The sequence below is a fragment of the Coregonus clupeaformis genome, chromosome 25, assembly GCF_020615455.1.
Source record: "Coregonus clupeaformis isolate EN_2021a chromosome 25, ASM2061545v1, whole genome shotgun sequence".
NCBI classification, from domain to species: domain Eukaryota; kingdom Metazoa; phylum Chordata; class Actinopteri; order Salmoniformes; family Salmonidae; genus Coregonus; species Coregonus clupeaformis.
The window spans coordinates 17,127,199-17,150,030 of NC_059216.1; the positions used below are offsets into that span (position 1 = coordinate 17,127,199).

The window sequence follows — 22,832 nt, forward strand, 5'->3', positions numbered from 1 at the left end:
GATCAGCTCTGAAAAAGATCTGATGTGATTGGTCAAAAGACCAATTAGTGGAAAAGATATCAGAATTGGGCTGCCTGTGTGAACGTGGCCATAGCGTCAGGACTGTGTAGTTTACTATCATGATATAATCTCTGTTACTCTTTACCTATGGACACAACAAGACTAATGGGGAAGAGACTCTAGATTGATGTATTTTGCTTTCGCTGCATTCTGCGTTTGAATGAGTCTATGTTTGGAGTGTATGCAAGTGATGTAAGCCTACCTTTCCCTCATTCATATTGCCATGTTATAAACAGTGCCTGCATGTATATTAATGGTGTCATAACATCAGGTGCACTTCAATCTGGTCTACTTGTGCTTACACACTGTCTCCACCAGGGGTCTTTTTACGTCCCTGCTGTTGACTACTGATGCTGAGGGAGGAGACATTCACTCAGCATTTATGTCAGATTATCATAAAGTTCAGAAATGTGTTATGACATGGAATATAATGTAAAGTAGTACCCTTGCATTTACGAGAAATGTGTTCCTCAATTGGGTGACATCATCATCAGCATCATCAAATCACGATTATTATTATTATCATCATCGTCATACTTCTGTGATGAACCATTTCCATATCTATTTTATCCAGTGCTGCCACTGTTAACACTGTTAATCATGTAAACTGCTCTCCCTTTACCCATGTAAAACTCAGAGGATTCTCACATCAAAAGCGTTTACTATTATTGTTACATTACATAGGCCAAGTCATTATTGTGGGGCACTACCGGGAATAATTTATGTAATTACATCGTAGTAAGAATATAAATGCAGACTGTTACACAGTAAGGATTACATCATCAGATAATCCATTGGTAGTTACTCTGTCATAAAGGCATGTGTATTGTCAGGTGCGTGCAACCCTTCTTTACCTGTTAAATAAATCATCAGATCAATTCATAGGTTCTACCCAAAATATAACAAGTTGATGAGCGAGAAAAGTAAAAGTACAAATAAAGGGACCTAATGGTCAAGGGCAGTGACGTCACTTATTTTCAGGCCATGAACCTAGTTTAGCTCAATATGATAAAAAGCAATGATCTCATAACTGCTCAAGATGATGAAAAAGCGTGTGGTTACATTTCACATCTCGACTAGGGTAGTTACAGCGTGTGATTACATACTTATTCTGATGGCAACATTATTGCCCGCTGCAGCTTCTGTGGTTACGTGTCTCTGTCTTTCAGAGCTGCAGAAACTGGATTGAGCCTAGTGATGGGTCATGCGCACAAGCATCGGCTCTGAGAGCCGGCTCTTTGTAGTGAATCAGAAGAGCCGGCTCGCATCGAGTGAGAGCCGGCTCCCAGTTTTTTGCCCATTCGCTGCTTAGGTTTCACTTTCACAGAGGTCTGTTATGATTGGCCAGCATGGCGACCAGCATGCGGCATTCACGTGAGAATTAAGGATGTGTAAACAGAGAGGGGCGGGGCAGACACACCACTTGACTCCACTGCAAGTGAAGAGAGAGACAGAGCGGACTGAGGAGCGTGTGTGCGTCTTGCATTGTCGTGTCGTTTAACTATGAGTGACACTAGAAAGCGAAGCAGCATCTGGCTGCAGTTTAAAGATATTGGGAACAAGAAAGCAGAGTGCCTTCACTGCAAAACGAAGGTCACTATAAGAGCAGGTTCCACCACAAACCTGCATAGACATACAAGAACTGTCCATCCTACAGTGCAGTTAGAGGAGAGAGGGCAAGCCAGCTCACCATCTACTGATCCTGGTGTGTCTCATACCAGAACAACAGCTGCTGTAACGTCTACTGCCATCCCCATGCGTGCAAGTATAACCTCTCCTACTGCAACTGATGTGATGGAGGGGAGACTATGTATTGTTGCCACATCAGTTCCTTCTGAGAGAATCTTCTCCAAAACAGGGCAGATACTCACGGAGAGGCGAAATCGTATCAGGCCTATCAGCCCATCCAAGCTGAGGCATCTGATCTTCCTGAATGCCAACCTGCCCTGAGGACTAATGCTGTTTGCTGGAGTTTGGTTCTGGTTTTGATTCTGTTCTGTGGATTTGTTTGAAGTTTATTGTTAATTTGTGCAATAAAAAAGTTTAATTGAAATAAACAAATGTAAGAGTGGTTTTGTCACAGAATAAATGCACAGAATTAGGCATTATAAGGTCTCTCATAAAAACACTGAAAGCAAAAGGGTTTTCAACACATAAACCATGATTTTTTTTCAAAGTTAAGGTAAAATATAGGCTACAAAAGATCCTAAATAAAGAGCCGTTCGGGAGTCGAAAGAGCCGGCTCTTCTTTGGGAGCCGAGTCAAAAGAGCCGGCTCTCAGAAAAGAGCCGAACTTCCCATCATTAATTGAGCCAAGGTGGAGCAGAGCCGAGTAGGCAACACTCAAAACCAGATCTGGAGCCTAGGCATGCATTTAAGATGGAGCTGCACATCTTTGGAAAACACAAGCCTCTCTGAGAGATAGCCTACTACGTTCCAGCATAATGGTATACAATGACATGTAGTCTATTATGTAGGCTTTTCATCTTTTCAATAGGCCTGTTTCATCCTGATACCATGCTACCATTCAATATTGTTTCTATATTAAATGATACAGTGATTTTCCTTCACTGGATAACATTGGCGACTCCAGTCCGCGTTTTCCATGTGAGGCGCGTTGGAGCCTGGAGGTGGATAATAGCTGGTGGAGCTCGCTCTCTCACTCTCATGCCATGCTGGGCCAGAAGGGCTCCGGGAGACAAGCGTTTACCCATATCCGGGTTGGAGAAGAGGAAAAAAGTTTCATTTAAACCTGGACGACAAACTTCAGCATGAAGCCTCACTGACAGCGCCAAAGCCGCGGCTGTCAGCAAGTCATTCCACCGCCGATTTTTACAAGCATTACAGCGCTATAACATAGCTTCGTTTTTACACTGAATGTTTTTTTTCTGCTTGTGTTTTTCCTCTGTCAGTATTTTTTGTGTGATAGTATTCTGTGCGTGTGTCAGTGTCCCTGTCTAAAATGTTCAAGTGACAATGGCTACGCAAGTGGCATCAACACCGACAAGAACTAATAATAAGAATAAAAAATTGTCTGGCAATTTGGGTCAAGAGCTAAATTCGGGGAAATCGGGAAGAGGAAATATATCGAGATCTGGAGAAATGCTTGGAGCTGGTGATGGGACTAACACAATGAATAATGTTGACCACCACCACCGAAATGAGCTCAACATGGTCAATTCAACTTATTCTCCGATTAACAATTCTGACACACCGGAGAAGGAGAGTGGAAATAACATCACTTCATCAGATTCGACGACCTCTCCGGGGGGGATGGAAACCGGGTTGATAGCGAACCATAAACTGAAAAATGTTGGGAGCGGAGATCCCCCTCAGCACCTCACACCGCCGCAACAGCAGTCACAATTTAACCCGTTTCCTCAGCATCAGCAGCGCCAGATACAAAGTAACAACATCAACAACAACAACAGCCAAGCGACAAGGGGAGAGAGTAAGAATCACCACCACCGAGGGAAGGAGGGTGTTTTGGGTAGCCAGCCAGAGCAGCAGATGCTAAGTAAAGGTGAGGGGGATCATACCTGTAAACCAGGGGAGCGGATGGGCGCAAGGAATGAACATTCCAACTTGGGACCAACGACCAACAACATCATCAACCAGCCCCAGAGCTCGGGAGGAAACAGCGAGTTTAATAACTACTATGGCACTTCCAGAGTAGGGCCCTCCTATGATCAATATGGCGGACAACAAAGCACTGGGATGGGGGTGATGCACTCCTCTGGACCCAACAACATGGACCCAGTGCACAACTCCCAAGAAGGGTACCACAACAGCCACTACAACCACTACTCTAGCTACCCGCAGGGCTACGGTGGCGCGGGCTATGGCATGATGGCCCCGTCCAGACAGGGCAGTAACATGATGATTGGCCCTGGCAGCAACACTCCAGCTGGCCATGTCAAGGCTGCTATGGGAGCTGCTGCCTGCGGTTCTGGTGGAAGTGTTGGGGGCTTTCAGAGATTCCCAGGACAGAGTCAGCATCCTACCGGGGCCACCCCGACTCTAAACCAACTGCTTACGTCTCCAAGTCCAATGATGCGAGGTTATGGCAGTGGCTATCAAGACTATAACAGTCCCTCTGCACAACAACAAGATGGCATAGGCCGGGGCAAAGACATGACTTCTCAGTATGGCTCCACAACCCATGGCTGGCCAGGGCAACAGAGAAATCACCCGTCCATGAGTCCTGGAAACGGAGGGCAAGGTATCAGCAGACCACAGGTAAATACTAGTTTTACAAACTCAGCTGAATGTCAGTGAACTTGAGAGGCACTCTGAGTCACACCTGTCATGCTTGTGTCTGGTAGAGTTGTTGAAATGTGTTATTACACATAAACTAATAATCCCTCTCGACTTCACATAAATATGCTGTTTGTCGGTGAATAATGCACTTCTAATATTAATCTAGCAGTAAAGTAATTGGAGAAGATAATACTGGCTGGTTTCAGATCTGCTCAAGGTGACTCTTGCGAGAAAAACGACAGACTCTCAGTCACATATTTGTGCAATACAGGCATTCTTTCATAACAGAGATTTTACACAATTAATATAGGCTACGAGTCATAAATAGGCTTGACAGCTAAATATCATTTTGCGCGTAAAGGCGCGTAAAACAGAGTAAAATTATAATTATTAATATGTATTTAGTTAAAATCGATGCAATGCATTTACTTTGACTGTGTGTTGAATATTTCCCACACCTATTTTAATTGAATAGCTTTATTTGGGTAAGATATGATGCATTTACATGTTTTAATTTAAAACAATTGTTGATGTTGGAGATTCGCCCTCTTGCTGACGTGGTTGCAGACACCTAGAAAAACGTTATTTGGAAGGACGCGCTTTATAGGCTCTCGTCGAATAAAACGTTACACATTCATGAATATGATTCTACTTACAATTATGTCCAAATTATATCTTCAAAATATAATATATTTTAATTATCAATCGATGTTTGTGCTTATAGTATAGCCGCTATGACTGTCGAAGGCGAGGCGTGTCTGTGTATCACGCTGTCTTCCTGCGTTATTTATTGGAAAGTAAGTAGGTTTTCTCTCCATTGCAAGGTTCGGAATTTGAATTGTGGAGGTAAAGTGGCTGTAATACTCCCCAGACGGCTGCAGAGAAGTTTACATCAAATCTGCCATCTGATTGGCTCTCCGCCTCCTCACTGGGTGCTGAGTGCTGCTCATGTAAAAAGTGCTGAAACCTCTGTTCAGACGCTTGACCCGGGGCGGGGGGGGGACCATTCACAATGTTGCCTATATAATGTCATCTTCTAGGCTATATAATAATGAATGGATACATTTCTATTATCAAGGATGCACTCTGCTGAATATGACCCAGATATTTGACCCCAGGGCAAAGTGGTGGTGTAGCCTACTCTGTCTTTCACCCTCTTCCAAACAAAACAGTAGGCTACTTTTCTGTAGTTCCCAGGAAGACCTGTTTGCATGGGGGATTTTGATGACATTTTTTATTGTAGTAGGCCTAGTAATTCCATAGTAATAATAGCCCATATTTTATAGCTTAGACATGTCATTCAACATATCATAAATTATTTGTCTGAAGTAGTTTTAGTACAGTCATAATTTAGGACATTTGAAGGCCCCTTTTGTAATATTAATTACATGGTTTTCATGCCACAAATAGTTATTATATTATATACTGTATTTTGGATGCACAACAACCACTGTGCTAAGCATCTACAATACATCATACACATCTACATCATTGTCATGCTTTTAGTCTTACATTACTGTACAGGAAAATAATTCAAAGTCATTTGTAAAAGATTATGCCAGGTTTCAGAATAGCAATATAGTGTATTTATGTCAGGTTGGCGTTTTTAGTCATGAATCTTGTTCTGGAGGCAGCTCTGCAGAGAAGTCACTATCTAGCACAGCCACAAAGTCATAAAATATGCTTTTAAACCTTAACCTTAACCCTACCCTTAACCACACTGCTAACCATAATGCCTAAACCTAACCTTAAATTAAGACCAAAAAGTAAATTTTTGTTTTCATGAATTTTTACAATATAGACTTTTTTGATTCTGCAGCTGACCTATCTAAGGGGAAATCTCTCAGTTCTGCCTCCAGGTCAAGACTCGTATAAACGGCAACCTGCATATTTCTGACAATTTTCTGTGCCATCCAAACATTATGAACAGCGGTGGCTATAATCATAGTTAGTCATTGGAGGGTAATGATTGGATGTGATGCATACCGTAGCCGAGCTGGGCAGACATTAAGATAATACGCCTCTCCTTCAGCCTCAGAGAATAATAGCTTCCAAATTGTAATTGGTAAATAAATTGTAGCAATCATATTTGGCCCTATTATTTAAAGACATGGGCTTTAAATATTGGATAATGTGTGCAGAAAAATACACATCATAAACATAAATGTACAAGCAGAAGAAATCTCTAGAGGATATCAACTAAATTAATCTCTTATTATTAAAATAATGTACAATATGTGATGCACAGGTTGCATGCAATTGAACTTGGTTATTACTTATTATTTTCATACTACAATGTATTTTATTTTGAACCCGGAGTAGAGATTGTGTTTTAGTTGTTTCATATGAACAGAAATCCTGTATACCTGTGGAAAAATAGGTTTGTACGTGACTGTGAGAGGTTCCTCAGTCAATGCACCCACAGGGGCTGTGTGTCAGGACCGGTCTGATGTGGATCCTCCGTTTGGGCCATGATCTGGCTTTAAGCACCTCAAAGTCTGTGTGTGTCTGTGGTTAAACATGCCTCAATCACCTGTTGGCAGAACCTCCCTCTTTCAAGTTCATTTCCTCTCCACTGCTTCTCTTCAGGAGCAAGCTGTGTGAGAACGCTTTCCTAATTTAAAACAGACTGGAAGGTGAAGACACACACACACACACACACAGAGCAGAGCAGAACTACAGGAAGGTGACCCCTAGTTGAAGCTACTCTTTCATCCAATTGGCATTGTCCCGGATTTTCAATTACTCTGGCCTGTTTGATTGAGGAAATGGAAAGAGCAAGAGAGAGAGAGTCCCTGTGATCAGTTAGTGGTCTGTCTTCTTCTGCACACGGACTCATCAAAGAGGTAAATCATTACAGTTCTGCCAATAAAGAAAAATACAACCATTTCAGTTGTCTTGGAAAATGTAACTGTTCTTCTAGTTTTAGTATTGACTGATTTTACACAGTGCTTATTTTATTCTCTCAATCTAGTTACGCCTTTTAGTTTTTTGAAAATGTGTTCACTTATTTACAGTAGTATAGGTGTAATAATGATATTTTATGGACACACTGCAGTGTGTGTGTATGTGTGTGTGTTTGTGTGTGTGTGTGTGTATGCGCGATTGCATGTCCTTGAATATCTGGCTTTATGTTCATATTCTTGCTTGTCTGTCTGGGTTTGTATGCACATTATTTTATATTTCAGTGTGTGTGTGTTGTGTGTGACAGCGCAGTGGGGAGCAGACAGAAGTAGCCTCGTCAGCACTAGTTCTCCAGGCCAGCCTCAGCCTCAGCACTCGCTCCTTCCCTTGCTCGTCCTCCACGCTTTGTTCATGTTGGTTTGTTTACATCTCAGGCTCTCCCAGCCTAGCGCTGATTAGGAACAACACAGTGAAATGTTAATTTGCTCTGTTGTTCCCGATAAGGGTCTGACAGACGGCCAGGGTTTTCATCTTGCAGGATGAAACACGTAATTGGCAGCTAGGTTATCCTGGGACTGCCCGTGGTTTTCTTAAAATGCCAATTAATTCAGATTTGCCATAAAAAATTGACCATTCGGATCGTCGACTGTACGTATAATTAGCCTGCTAATAAAATAATTTTAGCTTTTTGTTCTGACCTGTGATGCACTCATAACAAACAGAGCGCAAAAATTAGTTGAAGCAGAGCAGTTTTTTAGTTATTGAAAACCTGCATTGTTTTTGTTTGGCTTTTGGCTATTTGGATGCTAGTTTATTCCCAATCCCAAACTGCATGGTAATGCTGCACTACATGATTCAGGTAGTTCAAACCCATGGCCTCTTTGTGTTCTGCTGGATTTGTTATTTTGACGTGAACATTTCTACATGACTGATGGACATAACAGACGTCTGGATGACATTGATAGACAGGACCAGCTCTATAGTGCAAAGTATTATTAGAATATGGTGTTATTTTGGATGCTACCTAACCATCCTGTCTGGGCATGGCCTTTATCAGTGGTAGCTAGTACACATTCTCAGGCTGTGGAGAAAAAGAGTACATCACTGAGGCCGAGCTCCCTGCCATCCAGGACCGCTATACCAGGCGGTGTCAGAGGAAGACCCTAACGATTGTCAAAGACTCTATCTACCCAAGTCATGGACTGTTCTCTCTGCTACTGCATGGCAAGCGGTACCAATGCACCAAGTCTGGAACCAACAGGACCCTGAACAGCTTCTACCACCAAGCCATAAGACTGCTAAATAGTTAGTTAAATAGTTAACCAAATAGCTACCCGGACTATCTGCATTGACCCTTTTTGCACAAACTCTTTTGACTCATCACATGTGCTGCTACTACTGTCTATTATCTGTCACTTTACCCCTACCTATATGTACACATCTGCCTCAATTACCTCGTGACCCTGCACATTGTTACTCATTGCGTATTTATTCCTTGTGTGATTTTTCTATTATTTTACTATTTTTCTCTCTGTATTGTTGGGAAGGGCCCGTAGGTAAGCATTTCATTGTTAGTCTACACCTGTTGTTTACGAAGCATGTGACAAATACATATTTATTTTATTTTATTTGGTTCCTGGGCTGAACCAGAAGCCTGCCTTCCCTGACTCATCTGTGAAAGCTCTGTCTGTCTGTCTGTCTGAGGCACCAGGGAAGCTCTGTTCAGTGCACCCAGCCTAGCTTCTCTCTCTGGTTATTCCTCTCAGCAGGGGTGTGAAGATGGCCACGCAGAGTGTCTTTTCTGGGGAGAGAGAGAGTGAGGCAATCGGAGAAAGATGGAAATATACAGTGCCTTGCAAAATTTCTTCCCCTTTGGTGTTTTTCCTATTTTGTTGCATTACATCCTGTAATTTAAATGGATTTTTATTTGGATTTCATGTAATGGACATACACAAAATAGTCCAAATTGGTGAAGTGAAATGAAAAAAATTACTTGTTTCAAAAAATTCGAAAAAATAAATAACGGAAAAGTGGTGCGTGCATATGTCACCCTCTTTGCTATGAAGCCCCTAAATAAGATCTGGTGCAACCAATTACCTTCAGAAGTCACATAATTAGTTAAATAAAGTCCACCTGTGTGCAATCTAAGTGTGACATGAACTGTCACATGATCTCAGTATATATACAGTGGGGGAAAAAAGTATTTAGTCAGCCACCAATTGTGCAAGTTCTCCCACTTAAAAAGATGAGAGAGGCCTGTAATTGAAAAAAAAATCCATAAAATCACATTGTAGGATTTTTAATGAATTTATTTGCAAATTATGGTGGAAAATAAGTATTTGGTCACCTACAAACAAGCAAGATTTCTGGCTCTCACAGACATGTAACTTCTTCTTTAAGAGGCTCCCCTGTCCTCCACTCGTTACCTGTATTAATGGCACCTGTTTGAACTTGTTATCAGTATAAAAGACACCTGTCCACAACCTCAAACAGTCACACTCCAAACTCCACTATGGCCAAGACCAAAGAGCTGTCAAAGGACACCAGAAACAAAATTGTAGACCTGCACTAGGCTGGGAAGACTGAATCTGCAATAGGTAAGCAGCTTGGTTTGAAGAAATCAACTGTGGGAGCAATTATTAGGAAATGGAAGACATACAAGACCACTGATAATCTCCCTCGATCTGGGGCTCCACGCAAGATCTCACCCCGTGGGGTCAAAATGATCACAAGAACGGTGAGCAAAAATCCCAGAACCACACGGGGGACCTAGTGAATGACCTGCAGAGAGCTGGGACCAAAGTAACAAAGCCTACCATCAGTAACACACTACGCCGCCAGGGACTCAAATCCTGCAGTGCCAGACGTGTCCCCCTGCTTAAGCCAGTACATGTCCAGGCCCGTCTGAAGTTTGCTAGAGTGCATTTGGATGATCCAGAAGAGGATTGGGAGAATGTCATATGGTCAGATGAAACCAAAATAGAACTTTTTTGGTAAAAACTCAACTCGTCGTGTTTGGAGGACAAAGAATGCTGAGTTGCATCCAAAGAACACCATACCTACTGTGAAGCATGGGGGTGGAAACATCATGCTTTGGGGCTGTTGTTCTGCAAAGGGACCAGGACGACTGATCTGTGTAAAGGAAAGAATGAATGGGGCCATGTATCGTGAGATTTTGAGTGAAAACCTCCCTTCCATCAGCAAGGGCATTGAAGATGAAACGTGGCTGGGTCTTTCAGCATGACAATGATCCCAAACACACCGCCCGGGCAACGAAGGAGTGGCTTCGTAAGAAGCATTTCAAGGTCCTGGAGTGGCCTAGCCAGTCTCCAGATCTCAACCCCATAGAACATTTTTGGAGGGAGTTGAAAGTCTGTGTTGCCCAGCGACAGCCCCAAAACATCACTGCTCTAGAGGAGATCTGCATGGAGGAATGGGCCAAAATACCAGCAACAGTGTGTGAAAACCTTGTGAAGACTTACAGAAAACGTTTGACCTGTGTCATTGCCAACAAAGGGTATATAACTAAGTATTGAGAAACTTTTGTTATTGACCAAATACTTATTTTCCACCATAATTTGCAAATAAATTCATAAAAAATCCTACAATGTGATTTTTTGGGTTTTTTTCCCTCATTTTGTCTGTCATAGTTGACGTGTACCTATGATGAAAATTACAGGCCTCTCTCATCTTTTTAAGTGGGAGAACTTGCACAATTGGTGGCTGACTAAATACTTTTTCCCCCCACTGTACACCTGTTCTGAAAGGCCCCAGAGTCTGCAACACCACTAAGCAAGGGGCACCACCAAGCAAGCGGCACCATGAAGACCAAGGAGTTCTCCATACAGGTCAGGGACAAAGTTGTGGAGAAGTACAGATCAGGGTTGGGTTATAAAAAAATATCCAAAACTTTGAACATCCCACGGAGCACGATTAAATCCATTATTATAAAATTGAAAGAATATGGCACCACAACAAACCTGCCAAGAGAGGGCCGCCCACCAAAACTCACGGACCAGGCAAGGAGGGCATTAATCAGAGAGGCAACAAAGAGACCAAAGATAACTCTGAAGGAGCTGCAAAGCTCCACAACGGAGATTGGAGTATCTGTCCATAGGGCCACTTTAAGCCATACACTCCACAGAGCTGGGCTTTACGGAAGAGTGGCCAGAAAAAAGCCATTGCTTAAAGAAAAAAATAAGCAAACACATTTGGTGTTCGCCAAAAGACATGTGGGAGACTCCCCAAACATATGGAAGAAGGTACTCTGGTCAGATGAGACTAAAATTGAGCTTTTTGGCCATCAAGGAAAACGCTATGTCTGGCGCAAACCCAACACCTCTCATCACCCCGAGAACACCATCCCAGTGAAGCATGGTGGTGGCAGCATCATGCTGTGGGGATGGTTTTCATCGGCAGGGACTAGGAAACTGGTCAGAATTGAAGGAATGATGGATGGCGCTAAATACAGGGAAATTCTTGAGGAAACCTGTTTCAGTCTTCCAGAGATTTGAGACTGGGACGGAGGTTCACCTTCCAGCAGGACAATGACCCTAAGCATACTGCTAAAGCAACACTCGAGTGGTTTAAGGGGAAACATTTAAATGTCTTGGAATGGCCTAGTCAAAGCCCAGACCTCAATTCAATTGAGAATCTGTGGTATGACTTAAAAATTGCTGTACACCAGTGGAACCCATCCAACTTGAAGGAGCTGGAGCAGTTTTGCCTTGAAGAATGGGCAAAAAACCCAGTGGCTAGATGTGCCAAGCTTATAGAGACATACCCCAAGAGACTTGCAGCTGTAATTGCTGCAAAAGGTGGCTCTACAAAGTATTGACTTCGGGGGGTGAATAGTTATGCACGCTCAAGTTTTCTGTTTTTTTGTCTTATTTCTTGTTTGTTTCACAATAAAAAATATTTTGCACCGTCAAAGTGGTAGGCATGTTGTGTAAATCAAATGATACAAATCCCCCCAAAATCCATTTTGATTCCAGGTTGTAAGGCAACAAAATAGGAAAAATGCCAAGGGGGGTGAATACTTTGGCAAGCCACTGTAGCGGTGGGCGGCGGCAGAATTTGAACTCAGTCACACAGGGCTACTGAGTCACGGGGCTGACTTCAGAGAGGGAGAGAGGGAGAGAGACAAACTTATGAGCAGGGGAAATGTCAGAGTATTTAGAGCCCTCCATCTGAAACGAAGCCCAAAACAAACACGTATATATATATATATTACACAGGGATGTGAGTTGTAAACCTCTAAACAATACACGGGACGAGACCTGTAATAGCAAGAGCACAATCTCTAAACAATACACGGGACGAGACCTGTAATAGCAAGAGCACAATCTCTAAACAATACACGGGACGAGATCCGTAATACCAAGAGCACAATACACGGTACTCACGAGACCAACGGACATGGGACAATAAACGACAAGGACAATGGGGATCAGAGGTCACATATATACACATACTAATCAGGGAATGGGAACCAGGTGTGCGTAATGAGACAAGACAGTCCGGGGTTGGTGGTAATGATCCATGTCAGTGACACCTAGAAAGCTGGTGACGTAGACCTCCGGAACTGGTGGACAGAATGAGCAGCAGTACCGGGGGGGTCCATGACATCTCTCCCGACCACAGGGACGACCACAAGGACGCGGTGCGGGTCGGTCAGGGCGCCGACGGTGAAAATCTCTGGTCAGCGAATCGTCCAGGATGTCCACCGCAGGAACCCAGCACCGCTCCTCTGGGCAGTACCCCTCCCAGTCGATGAGGTACTGGAGACGCCCCGCCCAACGCCTCGAATCAAGGACTTCACGGACCGAGTACGCCGGACCTCCCTCGATGTCCAGAGGAGGAGGCGGGGCGTCACTGAGTCCAGCCTCAGCGAGGGGATCAGACACCACTGGCCTGAGGAGAGACACATGAAAAGTCGGGTTAATGCGATAATCAGCAGGGAGTTGCGCTAAAGGTACGTTACCTAATTTACCCTTCTCAGGACTTTAAACGATCCCACAAACCGTGGGCTCAGCTTCCAGCAGGGCAAGCGGAGGGGCAGGTTCCGGGTGGAGAGCCAGACCCGGTCGCCTGGAGAGAAAACAGGCGCCTCATGCGTTGGCGGTCGGCCTGTTCCTTGTGCCGACGCACGGCCCGCTTGAGACAAGTGTGCACAGCGTTCCAGATCTCCTCAGCGCACTTGTTGGCTGCTTTTCCTTAACTCTGCGGTCCGACTAATCCCAAACCATCTCAATTGGGTTGAGGTCGAGGGATTGTGGAGGCCAGGTCATCTGATGCAGCACTCCATCACTCTCCTTCTTGGTAAAATACCCCTTACACAGCCTGGAGGTGTGTTGGGTCATTGTCCTGTTGAAAAACAAATGATAGTCCCACTAAGCCCAAACCAGATGGGATGGCGTATCGCTGCAGAATGCTGTGGTAGCCATGCTGGTTAAGTGTGCCTTGAATTCTAAATAAATCACAGACAGTGTCACCAGCAAAGCACCCCAACACCATAACACCTCCTCCTCCATGCTTTACGGTGGGAAATACACATGCAGAGATCATCCGTTCACCCACACCGCGTCTCACAAAGACACAGCAGTTGGAACCAAAAATCTCAAATTTGGACTCCAGACCAAAGGACACATTTCCACCTGTCTAATGTCCTTTACTCGTGTTTCTTGGCCCAAGCAGGTCTCTTCTTCTTATTGGTGTCCTTTAGTAGTGGTTTCTTTGCAGCAATTCGACCATGAAGGCCTGATTCCCACATTCCCCTCTGAACAGTTGATGTTGAGTTGTGTCTGTGACTTGAACTCAGTGAAGCATTTATTTGGGCTGCAATTTCTGAGGCTGGTAACTCTAATGAACTCATCCTCTGCAGCAGAGGTAACTCTGGGTGTGCGTAATGAGACAATACAGTCCGGGTTTGGTGGTTATGATCCATGTCAGTGACGCCTAGAAAGCCGGTGACGTAGACCACCGGAACTGGTGAACGGAATGATCAGCAGTACCGGGGGGATCCATGACATTTTGAAATCAACAAAGCATGAGAAGATTTTGCCTTTGTTTTGGTTTGTTTGTTTGTCAATTAGGCTGTGCAGGGTGAATTTGTGGTCTGTTGTACGGTAATTTGGTAAAAAGCCAATTTGACATTTGCTCAGTACATTGTTTTCACTGAGGAAATGTACGAGTCTGCTGTAAATGATAATGCTGAGGATTATCCCAAGGTTGCTGTTAACGCATATCCCACGTTAGTTATTGGGGTCAAATTTGTCTCCACTTTTGTGGATTGGGGTGATTCGTCCTTGGTTCCAAATATTGGGGAAGATGCCAGAGATAAGGATGATGTTAAAGAGTTTAAGTATAGCCAATTGGAATTATTTTATCATTTCATTGAGTATACCATCAACACCACAGGCCTTTTTGGGTTGGAGGATTTGTATTTTGTCCTGTAGTTCATTCAATGTAATTGGAGAATCCAGTGGTTTATGGTAGTCTTTAATAGTTGATTCTAAGATTTCTATTTGATCATGTATATGTATATGTATATTTTTGCTGTTTGTTCTTTGTTCTTTGTTATATGGCCAAAAAGATTGGAGAAGTGGTTTAGCCATCTCCGTTTTGGATAGATAACTCTTCGTGCTGTTGTTTGTTTAGTGTTTTCCAATTTTCCCAGAAGTGGTTAGAGTCTATGGATTCTTCAATTACATTGAGCTGATTTCTGACATGCTGTTCCTTCTTTTTCCGTAGTGTATTTCTGTATTGTTTTAGTGATTCACCATAGTGAAGGCGTAGGCTCAGGTTTTCTGTGTCTCTATGTTTTTGGTTGGATAGGTTTATCAATTTCTTTCTTAGGTTTTTGTATTCTTCATCAAACCATTTGTCATTGTTGTTAATTTTCTTTGGTTTTCTGTTTGACATTTTTAGATTTGATAGGGAAGTTGAGAGGTCAAATAAACTGTTCAGGTTTTCTACTGCCAAGTTTACACCTTCACTATTACAGTGAAACGTTTTGTCCTGGAAGTTGTCTAAAAGGGATTGAATTTGTTGTTGCCTAATTGTTTTTTGGTAGGTTTTCACACTACTTTCCTTCCATCTATAGCATATCTTAATTTTATTCAGTTCCTTTGGCTTTGATGCCTCATGATTGAGTATTGCTCTGTTCAAGTAGACTGTGATTTTGCTGTGATCTGATAGGGGTGTCAGTGGGCTGACTGTGAACGCTCTGAGAGACTCTGGGTTGAGGTGGTCCAATTTTTTTAGTGATAAAGTAGTCTACAGTACTACTGCCAAGAGATGAGCTATAGGTGTACCTACCATAGGAGTCCCCTCGAAACCTACCATTGACTATGTACATAGCCAGCGTGCGACAGAGCTGCAGGAGTTGTGACCCGTTTTTGTTGGTTATCTTGTCGTAGTTGTGTCTAGGGGGGCATATGGGGGAGGGAATGCTGTCACCTCCAGGTATGTGTTTGTCCCCCTGTGTGCTGAGGGTGTCAGGTTCTTGTCCAGTTCTGGCATTTAGGTCGCCACAGACTAGTACATGTCCCTGGGCCTGGAAATGATTGATGGAGAAGCTGTCTTCATTAAAGTATGGGGATTCTAGTGGGGGGATATACAGTTGAAGTCGTAAGTTTACATACACCTTAGCCAAATACATTTAAACTTAGTTTTTCACAATTCCTGACATTTAATTCTAGTAAAAAATTCCCTGTCTTAGGTCAGTTAGGATCACCACTTTATTGTAAGAATGTGAAATGTCAGAATAATAGTAGAGAGAATGATTTATTTCAGCTTTTATTTCTTTCATCACATTCCCAGTGGATCAGCAGTTTACATACACTCAATTAGTATTTGGTAACATTGCCTTTCAATTGTTTAACTTGGGTCAAACGTGTCGGGTAGCCTTCCACAAGCTTTCCACAATAAGTTGGGTGAATTTTGGCCAATTCCTCCTGACAGAGCTGGTGTAAGTGAGTCAGGTTTGTAGGCCTCCTTGCTCGCACAAGCTTTTTCAGTTCTGCCCACACATTTTCTATAGGATTGAGGTCAGGGCTTTGTGATGGCCACTCCAATACCTTGACTTTGTTGTCCTTAAGCCATTTTGCCACAACTTTGGAAGTATGCTTGAGGTCATTGTCCATTTGGAAGAACCATTTGCGACCAAGCTTTCACTTCCTGACTGATGTCTTGAGATGTTGCTTCAATATATCCACATAATTTTCCTTCCACATGATGCCATCTATTTTGTGAAGTGCATCAGTCCCTCCTGCAGCAAAGCACTCCCACAGCATGATGCTGCCACCCCCGTACTTCACGGTTGGGATGGTGTTCTTCGTCTTGCAAGCGACCCCCTTTTTCCTCCAAACATAACGATGGTCAATATGGCCAAACAGTTCTATTTTTGTTTCATCAGACCAGAGGACATTTCTCCAAAAAGTACGATCTTTGTCCTCATGTGCAGTTGCAAACCGTAGTCTCGCTTTTTTTATGGCAGTTTTGGAGCAGTGGCTTCTTCCTTGCTGAGCGGCCTTTCGGGTTATGTCGATATAGGACTCGTTTTACTGTGGATATAGATACTTTTGTACCTGTTTCCTCCAGCATCTTCTCAAGGTCCTTTGCTGTTGTTCTGGGATTGATTTGCACTTTTCGCACCAAAGTACGTTCCTCTCTAGGAGACAGAACGCGTCTCCTTCCTGAGCGGTATGACGGCTGCGTGGTCCCATGGTGTTTATACTTGCGTACTATTGTTTGTACAGATGAACGTGGTACATTCAGGCGTTTGGAAATTGCTCCCAAGGATGAACCAGACTTGTGGAGGTCTACAATTATTTTTCTGAGGTCTTGGCTGATTTCTTCTGATTTTCCCATGATGTCAAGCAAAGAGGCACTGAGTTTGAAGGTAGGCCTTGAAATACATCCACAGGTACACCTCCAATTGACTCAAATTATGTCAATTAGCCTATCAGAAGCTTCTAAAGCCATGACTTGGAATTTTCCAAGCTGTTTAAAGGCACAGTCAACTTAGTGTATGTAAACTTCTGACCCATTGGAATTGTGATACAGTGAATTATAAGTTAAATAATCTGTCTGTAAACAATTGTTGGAAAAATTACTTGTGTCATGCACAAAGTAGATGTCCTAACCGACTTGCCAAAACTATAGTTTGTTAACAAGAAATTTGTGGTTGAAAAATGTGTTTTAAATACTCCAACCTAAGTTTATGTAAACTTCCGACTTCAACTGTAGGTAGCACACAGGAGGACATTTTTCTCTGTTGAGATAATTTCCTTTTGAATTTCTAGCCAAATGTAAAATGTTCCTGTTTTGATTAATTGAATAGAGTGAGTTAGGTCTGCTCTTCCCTTCCCTGTTTCACACCTGGTAGTTTGGTGGATGGGACTACCAGCTCTCTGTAACCTAGAGGGCAACCAGTGGGTCCATCTCCTCTAAACCATGTTTCTTGTAGGATGACAATGTCTGTATTTCTGATTTATTTGGTGAAGTCCAGGTTTCTGCTCTTTAGGCCAAAGGCAGATGACCTCAGGCCTTGGATATTACAGGATGAGATAGTGAAGGCTTTGTGCTCCATAAAGTGTCCAATGTTGTTAGTCGTGTGGTTTGGCCTCAGACCAGTAGGTGTGAGCAGAGCCTGCTGAGCATCTGGTACATTCCATTGGCTTGTGCTAGTGTAAGAGTTGGGGTTGGGCCTGTTTGCCTGCTCACTTCCTGTGCGTATGTGTGACTTTCATGTTGAGGCCCTCTTTGCGGGAGTGGGGGGCATGGGGTGGGCAGGAGGGGCATAGGTCTGATCTGAGGGGGCCTAAATGTGGTGTGGTTATGGTTGACTTGGGGGGGGGTGTTGATTGGTTGGGGTGGGAGTGTGGATGTGGCTGGTGGTGCTGTGGTCTGGATGTAGGTCCTCTCGGCGTGGGTCCTCTATGTGTAGGTCCGGGGGTCCATTGATCTGTTGCTCCTGTGTGAGGTGTTAGGGCTGCAGTTGAGGGCAATGTCCATTAGTGTCCGGGCGAAGGTGGGCACTGCTGCCTTGTATAAGTGGACCTGGTCGTAAAGGCTGTTCAAGTCCAGGGTGGAGTGGTGGGCCAGGTATACATTTGGTTTTCAGGTACAGTCACGGTAAATACTTGCGTTTATCCGCTGTATGGTAGCAGGGTGGAAGTCTTTTCGTGGTAGCAGGGCAGAGATAACCACTTGTGCATTGGGGAAAGTAGAAGAAGCTTTTTCAGTCACTCCCTTGAGTACTGTGGCCACCCTTTCCTGCTCTGTTCTCAGGTCGTTTGTGCCTGTGTGTATTATTATGTGGCTGGGTGACCCTAGTTGGTCCTCAGACAGAAGGTCTAGGGTGCGCTGGGTGTTTGGACACCAGATTTTAGACACTGTGTTTGGGGAAATTGTCTTGTATGTATTTCCTATTTGAGTCCATAAGAAGTACAATCTATGGCTTGTTTATGTCCTGCTCTTTCTCCTGTTGATGTTGTCTCACCATAGTTCAGAGTGCAGATGTGGCTCTCTCCACCTCCAGCTCTCCAGGTCTGGTTGAGGGAGTGTTGTTGAGCAGGACAATTTTTTGTGCTGACTGGAGTGTGTTCACCTGCTGTTCCAGCTCCACCTGCCTTACCTCCAGCTGGGTGAATTTATCCTTCATTTCAATGAGGGAGTAGTACTCTGTGCTGGGAGGTTGACTTTCCGCTTGGGGTTGCTCGTCTGTGGGGTTAAATAATGAAGAGGTCTGGTCTAACCTTTGATTAGGTGAAAGTCCAGCTGAAACTGTTTGGGGTTGCCCTGTACCAATACTGTTCCAGACTTGTACAGATTTATATTGGCTGACTCAGAGTCCTCGTTGTCTAGTATCCTGAGTTTCCACCCTTCGCTAACACCCCCCCTCTTAACAGAGGGGTAGTATGTTAATATAGCACTGCGCCATGCCAGGGGATGGTCTGTGTGGAAGATGAAGTTGCTTATGTTCCCATTTTTATAATAGTCAGCAAAAAGTGTTTCTTGATTTTCCATAAGGAGGTTCTTTTTGTACTCTTTTCGTGCATTATAATTTTTTACATCCAGAGGGTACTGTATGCTAGTAACCTCTGAGCAGCGTGATGGGGCTTCAAAGGCCTCTGCATTTGGGTGGGGTAGGCTGTGGAACTCTCCTGCCATTGTTGGGCTCAAGGGCTTTGACACCTCTCGCTTCACACCTCACTGCTAATTGAAGTTGCAGTCAGATATGTACTGTCCTAGCAAGCTTGGTAGCCTTAACTTAGCATTCAGTCCTTATAAAGTAAAATATATCGTTGTAGTGTATTTTTCTTCTTGGTTGTAAAAGTAGCTTCAGACTAAACATGACTCACTCAGTTCCAGGTTGGATGGTGTTTTCAGGTTTCTGTTGTTTGTTTGGCAGAGCATTTGCTGTATAGATTGGAGGTAGGAATCTCTGGTAGTAGGAATCCTTCCAGGTAATTTTGTCCAAAATCAGGTTGTAGGTTGGAGTTTTGATTTGGAGTGAAGGTTATGTTGTGGAGGGTAGTATCCTGTGTATGTCCTTGCTGAAAAATCAAATTTGTTCTAACTCTAAATCTATATTTTTGTAAAAACATGCTGAAAAATGTGGGAGCTCATCTGCTCGTCTGCTCTCTCTCTCTCTCTCTCTCTCTCTCTCTCTCTCTCTCTCTCTCTCTCTCTCTCTCTCTCTCTCTCACACTCACTCACTCACTCACTCTCGCTGTCTCTCTCTTCCTCTGCCCCCTCTCTCTCCTCCTCTGCCCTATCTCTTCCTCTGCCTCTCTCTCTCTTCCTCTGCCCCCTCTCGCTCTTCCTCTGCCACCTCTCTCTCTTCCTCTCCCCCCTCTCCCTCTTCCTCTGCCCCCTCTCTATCTCTTCCTCTGCCCCCTCTCTCTCTTCCTCTGCCCCTCTCTCTTCCTCGGCCCCCTCTCTCTCTTCCTCTCCCCCCTCTCTCTCTTCCTCTGCCCCCTCTCTCTCTTCCTCCCCCCTCCCTCATCCTCTCCCCTCTCTTTCTTCCTCAGACCCTCTCTCTATTCCTCTGCCCCCTCTCTCTTCCTCTGCCCCCTCTCTCTTCCTCTCCCCCCTCTCTCTCTTCCTCTTCCCCTCTCTCTCTTCCTCTGACCCTCTCTCTCTTCCTCTCCCCCCTCTCTCTCTTCTTCTCCCCCTCTCTCTCTTCCTCTACCCCCTCTCTCTCTTCCTCTGCCCCTCTCTCTCTCTTCCTCTGCCCCCTCTCTCTCTTCCTTCCCCCTCTCTCTCTTCCTCTCCCCCCTCTCTCTCTTCTTCTGCCCCCTCTCTCTCTTCTTCTTCCCCCTCTCTCCTCCTCTGCCCCTCTCTCTCTTCCTCTGTCCCTCTCTCTCTTCCTCTGCCCCCTCTCTCTCTTCCTCTGCCCCCTCTCTCTTCCTCTGCTCCTCTCTCTCTTCCTCTCCCCCCTCTCTCTTCCTCTGCCCCCTCTCTCTTCCTCTGCCCCTCTCTCTTCCTCTGCCCCCTCTCTCTTCCTCTGCCCCTCCTCTCTCTTCCTCTGCCCCCTCACTCTCCCTCTGCCCCCTCTCTCTCTTCTTCTTCCCCCTCTCTCCTCCTCTGCCCCTCTCTCTCTTCCTCTGTCCCCTCTCTCTCTTCCTCTGCCCCCTCTCTCTCTTCCTCTGCCCCTCTCTCTCTTCCTCTACCCCCCTCTCTCTCTTCCTCTGCCCCTCTCTCTCTTCCTCTGCCCCCTCTCTCTCTTCCTTCCCCCTCTCTCTCTTCCTCTCCCCCTCTCTCTCTTCTTCTGCCCCCTCTCTCTCTTCTTCTTCCCCCTCTCTCCTCCTCTGCCCCTCTCTCTCTTCCTCTGTCCCCTCTCTCTCTTCCTCTGCCCCCTCTCTCTCTTCCTCTGCCCCCTCTCTCTTCCTCTGCTCCTCTCTCTCTTCCTCTCCCCCCTCTCTCTTCCTCTGCCCCCTCTCTCTTCCTCTGCCCCTCTCTCTTCCTCTGCCCCCCTCTCTCTTCCTTCCCCCTCTCTCTCTTCCTCTCCCCCCTCTCTCTCTTCTTCTGCCCCCTCTCTCTCTTCTTCTTCCCCCTCTCTCCTCCTCTGCCCCTCTCTCTCTTCCTCTGTCCCCTCTCTCTCTTCCTCTGCCCCCTCTCTCTCTTCCTCTGCCCCTCTCTCTTCCTCTGCTCCCTCTCTCTCTTCCTCTCCCCCCTCTCTCTTCCTCTGCCCCCTCTCTCTTCCTCTGCCCCCTCGCTCTTCCTCTGCCCCCTCTCTCTTCCTCTGCCCCTCCTCTCTCTTCCTCTGCCCCCTCACTCTCCCTCTGCCCCCTCTCTCTCTTCCTCTGCCCCTCTCTCTCTTCCTCTTCCCCCCTCTCTCTTCCGCTGCCCCCTCTCTCTCTTCCTCTGCCCCTCTCTTTCTTCCTCTTCCCCTCTCTCTCTTCCTCTCTCCCCTCTCTCTCTTCCTCTGCCCCCTCACTCTCCCTCTGCACCCTCTCTCTCTTCCTCTGCCCCTCTCTCTCTTCCTCTTCCCCCCCTCTCTCTTCCTCTGCCCCCTCTCTCTCTTCCACTGCCCCTCTCTTTCTTCCTCTGCCCCTCTCTCTCTCTTCCTCTCCCCCCTCTCTCTCTTCCTCTGCCCCCTCTCAATTCAATTCAATTTCAATTTAAGGGCTTTATTGGCATGGGAAACGTGTGTTAACATTGCCAAAGCAAGTGAAGTAGATAGTAAACAAAAGTGAAATAAACAATAAATATTAACAGTAAACATTACACTCAGAAGTTTCAAAAGAATAAAGACATTTCAAATGTCATATTATGTATATATACAGTGTTGTAACAATGTGCAAATAGTTAAAGTACAAATGGGAAAATAAATAAACATAAATATGGGTTGTATTTACAATGGTGTTTGTTCTTCACTGGTTGCCCTTTTCTTGTGGCAACAGGTCACAAATCTTGCAGCTGTGATGGCACACTGTGGTTTTTCACCCAGTAGATAAGGGAGTTTATCAAAATTGGAGTTTGTTTTCGAATTCTTTGTGGATCGCTGTAATCTGAGGGAAATATGTGTCTCTAATATGGTCATACATTTGGCAGGAGGTTAGGAAGTGCAGCTCAGTTTCCACCTCATTTTGTGGGCAGTGTGCACATAGCCTGTCTTCTCTTGAGAGCCAGGTCTGCCTACGGCGGCCTTTCTCAATAGCAAGGCTATGCTCACTGAGTCTGTACATAGTCAAAGCTTTCCTTAAGTTTGGGTCAGTCACAGTGGTCAGGTATTCTGCCACTGTGTACTCTCTGTTTAGGGCCAAATAGCATTCTAGTTTGCTCTGTTTTTTTGTTTGTTCTTTCCAATGTGTCAAGTAATTCTCTTTTTGTTTTCTCATGATTTGGTTGGGTCTAATTGTGTTGTTGTTGTTGTTGTTGTTGTCCTGGGGCTGTATGGGGTCTGTTTGTGTTTGTGAACAGAGGCCCAGGACAAGCTTACTTAGGGGACTCTTCTCCAAGTTCATCTCTCTGTAGGTGATGGCTTTGTTATGGAAGGTTTGGGAATCGCTTCCTTTTAAGTGGTTATAGAATTTAACGGCTCTTTTCTGGATTTTGATAATTAGCGGGTATTGGCCTAATTCTGCTCTGCATGC

The 22,832-nt window shown here is 44.7% G+C and overlaps 1 protein-coding gene across 2 annotated transcripts in view; it reads left to right on the forward strand.

The window, feature by feature from the left end:
- The first annotated feature begins 2,744 nt into the window (after positions 1 to 2,744).
- LOC121539159 (AT-rich interactive domain-containing protein 1B) overlaps positions 2,745 to 22,832 on the forward strand; it is a 280,445-nt gene continuing 260,357 nt past the window's right edge. For both annotated transcript variants that reach the window (XM_041847456.2, XM_041847457.2), the window contains exon 1: positions 2,745 to 4,299. In XM_041847456.2, the coding sequence (XP_041703390.2) occupies positions 3,037 to 4,299 (1,263 nt within the window). In that variant the 5' untranslated portion in view covers positions 2,745 to 3,036. The remainder of the gene's footprint in view (positions 4,300 to 22,832) is intronic.